We start from the raw sequence: 5095 nt of genomic DNA on the forward strand, positions 1-5095 counted from the left end.
AATCTAATATAATATAACGTATATCTATGGTAACTGATTAGCAGACGCGCATATACAAATATAGTAATTAATTTCTGGGGAGAGCGTGAGCATCAAATTATAGTGGGCTTAATTATTTCCGGCGCAGCTTTCTTAAGAAATGCTTTCCATGTAAAGGCATCCATTTCTAATTAATATAATAATTTAATGTACTTGAAATCTACACCATCCTGTTTGTATATAATTTTATATACAACATATACTAGTTAGCTTAATTAGTTATTGCATAAATGCGTGCACCGTGAAGATTATAAATACCCTACATACTTCAGTTATTCTCCATCAATCTCTCAATTCCTACAGCTACCTTCACCTTCTAGCAAAAATATTCAACTACATTCCGTTGCATTCTGACATCCTAATTGTTTTCGTTTAATCTCTTCTTTAATTTCTCTCTTGATCGCTCCCTTCCACGCAGAAAAGAAAGGAAAGAAAATGGATGAGTCTGCAAGTTGTTTTACCAGAGCTCGCGTAGTACCAATCATGATTCTCTTTATCTTACACCATTCATTTATTGCTGAGGGTACTACATTAGTTCTCAATATCCTGAGCTTCGGAGCTAAGCCCAATGGAGTAACTGATTCCACCCAAGCTTTTATGGATGCGTGGAGTGCAGCTTGTGCCTCTTTGGATTCCAGTACGATTACGGTACCAAAAGGGAGGTATTTGCTTCCGACTGCTATGGTTTTTAAAGGTGACAACTGCAAAAGCCCAGGTATTACTCTTTGGATTGATGGAACACTCGTCGCTTCGTCTGACTACCAAATTCTTGGCCAAGCTGACAATTGGCTAAGCTTCGAAACAGTTACCGGCGTTTCCATTATTGGAGGTCGACTTGACGCCAAAGGCACCTCCTTGTGGGCATGCAAGTTAGCGGGAAGCACTGATTGCCCCAGCGGAGCAACGGTTAGTAATTTCCTTTTTCTTGTCAAGGTTTTCAAGAAGTATATCATGTAATACATGTAACTAAATTATTTTTTCCGGACTGGGGATCGAAGAGTTTGAGTTTTACAAACTCCAAAAACATTAGGATCGACGGACTGATGTCGTTGAACAGCCAGCTGTACCACATTGTTATAAACGGGTGCCAAGATGTTCACATTCAAGGGGTCAAAATCATTGCCGCCGGCAATAGCCCCAACACTGATGGCATCCATGTTCAATTGTCAAGAAATGTTGCAATCTTCGACACCTCCATCAAAACGGGAGATGACTGCGTCTCAATTGGCCCCGGCACTAAGGACTTGTGGATCGAGCACATATCGTGTGGACCAAGTCACGGCATTAGGTTAGATTATAGTGGTTTCTTGCCATGCTTATCTATACATAAGTTTACGTTCACTTGTATTATAACACATGGACTAGTTTTAACATGTGGCCCCATTCATTTAATAACCACCAATAATTACTCCTAAATAGTTAGTAGTAGTTTAGGGTTATGCTTACAAGGGTGCGGTAATTGCAGCATAGGGAGTTTGGGCAAAGACTTGGAAGAGGAAGGAGTTCAAAATGTGACAGTGAAGGATGCAATTTTCAAGGGTGGCCAAAATGGTTTGAGGATTAAGTCTTGGGCAAGGCCGAGCCACGGGTTTGTTCATAGTGTCCAATTCCTTGACGTCGTCATGCTCAATGTCCAAAATCCCATTATCATAGACCAAAATTACTGCCCACACAACCTCAACTGCCCTGGTCAGGTATAAGCTTAATTCATTTAATATATACATGCGGTTAATAATGTACGTCCTTAATTCCTCTCTACTTACTGTCTCTTTAAACATTTCCGTCTATTGTGCTTCAACATATAGGTATCGGGTGTGAAAGTCAGTGATATATTGTTCCGAAACATTCAAGGGACATCGGCAACAGCAATCGCGGTAAATCTTGATTGCAGTGCAAAAAATCCTTGCAGAGGGATAAAACTCGAAAACGTGAGCTTGACCTGCAAGAAGCAAGTGGCTCAGTCATATTGTAGCAATGCAATTGGAAAGACTTCTGGCCTTGTACACCCAACTAGTTGTTTGTGATGGCATTCAACAAAAATCTAGGCATCAAAAGACTTGTACAGATGATTATCTACACACACAGACACATAATGTTCTGTGAATAAAGATCATTCATTTATTCATTGCTAATTAAGTTGACAAGAACTCCATCAATTCTATGTTGCTGATACAAATTCATTACACTGGAAATCATCACCATTAATTTTCCTTAGCTTTTAACATGCGTTGGAAATATTTTTTATTTATTTTTTATTAGTAGAAATGCTATTATATTGATGAAAAAACTTCAATTACAAAACGAGTCTTGGAAGATGACATCCCATATAGCATTAGAGACTTCTCGAACCAAACTATAGAAGTATCAACTGAAAGACTAAACTTAGCTAAGTGGTGAGCGACACTGTTACAAAGCCATTTTATTTCTTTTCGGTGAAAACCATTACAAAGCCTAGAGATATGAATGAAGGTTATTTCCTGCATAGCAAGTTGGTGTATATCTTCCACAATCAAGCTTAATAGCTAAAAAATTTATTCCTAACTCGTCAAATTTATCAACAAGCCCAGTGAAACAGCTCCCTGAGTTCAGTGCATCTGCATGTGGTTAGTAAATTGACTACTCTATCTGTTCAAAGCATGCATTATCGCCTTGTGTGGAGCATAAACATAGCATTGAAGGTTCTGAAAGAACGATGGGAAGAGCGGCAAAGGCAGGGCCAGTAAACCATGAATGAAAATGAAAGGACAGATCACAAGTCTCACTTGATTGCATAATAGGTCTATAGGTGGAAACACACATGCTGTTTAAATCCCTGTATTTGGGGCATAAAATTTTGATTTGGATCAGCAGCTGGTCCAAAGCAATCCATGGTGGAGGAGGTGGGTAAAGGGTGTTTCTTTTATGAGAAAACAAGAAATTGAAAGCTTTGGAAATCTCAGGATTCATGATAGCTCAGAATGGAAGGTAAAAAGTGAAGTTTTTGTTTGTTCCCTTTTTAAGTACTGACCATTTAAAATTGATATGTTTGTCGTTCGTGAGTTAGTGGAGGAGTTTTGTTCACTCAAGTAACTGCAAATACTTTACAGAACCGCGAATGCAGAACGTTAAACATAATTAAAGCCAAAATTAACTAAGGCCCAGCCCTACCTATTCCTGTTAAAAGCTCAAGGGAGCTGATCAATTTCAGAGTCCCATAAGGCCAGCGCGAGACCCCAGCCAAAGTCTGAAGACAACACGACACGTGGTAATAGTTAATAAGTAACTAAGTCTCCCTGAGGTGACACTCCAGTCGAGGTCAAGGTGATTTGGCTGCTTTATAGTGGCAATTTAGGAGTTCCAGAGGTTTGAAGGGTCAAGACTTTGGGATATTACCTTTATCTCTGACAATAAATCACATCGTCAACTTGTTTCAAGAGGAACTGTGCAGAAAAAAGAGCTTGAAGATAGGACACTCAAATCAAACCGAAAAACACCTTTGCTCTTCACAACTAATGTTTTGTACTTCCTTACAAGTCGTTTTTGTTAGAAATTGGATATTTAGGGAATGATTGAGAAACAACAGAGATAAGGAAGAACAAAAAGGAATTCTTGGGAGAATTTCAGTGACTGCAAAACATGGCAGCAGCACTCAGATTTCATTCATCGTTCTTTTTCCAAAAACATTCTTACTACTTATCTGAAGGTATTGCAGATAGTACACGTCCTTCAAATGGACAGCTGGATATACGAATCACAGCCCTACACTAGTTCGAATCCTAGCCTTACATTTGTTCTCTGAAAAACTAGAATCATATGCTTCATTCCTTCACAAACTAGCCGTTACAGCTTTTAAGTTCCTTTTGGTCCTGCCTTCGAACCTTCAAGTCTGCAATATAGCTTACATTTCAACACTCCCCTTTAAGCTATTTCCAAACTTGACTCCTAGCAACCCTCTGAGGTAGGTAAATCTTTCTTTAGGTAGTGGCTTGGTGAAGACATCTGCCACTTGATCTTCAGTTTTGCAGTATAGTAGTTGAATCACATTTTGTTGCAAAGTATCTCTGATAAAGTGATACTTTCTTTTTATGTGTCATGTCCTGTGATGAAATACAGGATTTCTGGTCATTGCAATTGCTGTTGTGTTGTCACACATCAGTGGAGTAGCTTCCAATTGCATCTCACCAAAATCTTTCAACACAAACCTAAGCCAGATGGCTTGAGAGGTTGCTTCTACAGCAGTTACATACTCAGCTTCTGCTGTTGATAATGCAACAGTTTTTTGCTTGACAGAAGCCCATGAGAAGACACCAGACCTAAAAGAGAATGCATATCCTGAGGTGCTCTTTGAGTCATCTTCATTGCTTCCCCAATCATTATCACAGAACCCAATTAAAATTGAGGATTGCCTTTTCTCATAGTGAATCCCATAATCAATTATGCCTCACACATATCTCGAAACCCTTTTTGTAGTTCCCAAATGAGTCTTGTTAGGGCAATGCATGAATCTAGAGAGAAGACTTGCAGCATACATAATATCAGGTCTTGTTGCTGTTAAGTAAAGCAGACTCCCCACAATGCTTCTGTATAGGCTTTGATCCACAGATTCAGTTCCATCATCTTGACTTAATTTTGCATTTGCAACCAAAGGTGTGCACACAGACAGATTTGCAGTCCTTTAGTCCAAATTTTTCCAACAAGGTCTTTGCATACTTCATTTGGTGAATGAAAATCCCATTGTCATTTTGCAGAACACCAATTCTAAGGAAGTGATGTAGCAACCCCAAGTCAGACATCTCATAATGATTCATCATATCATGCTTAAAATCATTGAGCATTTCTTCATTGTTACCTGTGAATACCACATCATCAACATACACAGATACAATGAGAATATCAGAATTTCCTTGTTTCTTGGTATACAAGGTAGCTTCACTGGAGCTTTTGTGGAACCTATTTTTGGTGAAATAAGAGTCTATTTCCCCATACAATGCTCTAGGTGCTTGCTTTAGCCCATATAGAGCCTTCTTTAACCTGTACACTTTATCCTCTACATTTTGGACTTCAAAACCCTCAGGTT

At 38.9% G+C, this 5095-nt stretch overlaps 1 protein-coding gene across 1 annotated transcript; it reads left to right on the top strand.

Annotated features, from left to right (window-relative positions):
* The first annotated feature begins 522 nt into the window (after window positions 1-522).
* On the top strand, window positions 523-2063 carry LOC137744434 (polygalacturonase-like). Its single transcript, XM_068484249.1, has 4 exons — window positions 523-945; window positions 1038-1327; window positions 1505-1733; window positions 1845-2063. The coding sequence occupies exons 1-4, from the start codon at window positions 523-525 to the stop codon at window positions 2061-2063; spliced, it is 1161 nt and encodes a 386-aa protein (XP_068340350.1).
* Window positions 2064-5095: the final 3032 nt, after the last annotated feature.

This window comes from Pyrus communis, chromosome 9, assembly GCF_963583255.1.
Source record: "Pyrus communis chromosome 9, drPyrComm1.1, whole genome shotgun sequence".
NCBI classification, from domain to species: domain Eukaryota; kingdom Viridiplantae; phylum Streptophyta; class Magnoliopsida; order Rosales; family Rosaceae; genus Pyrus; species Pyrus communis.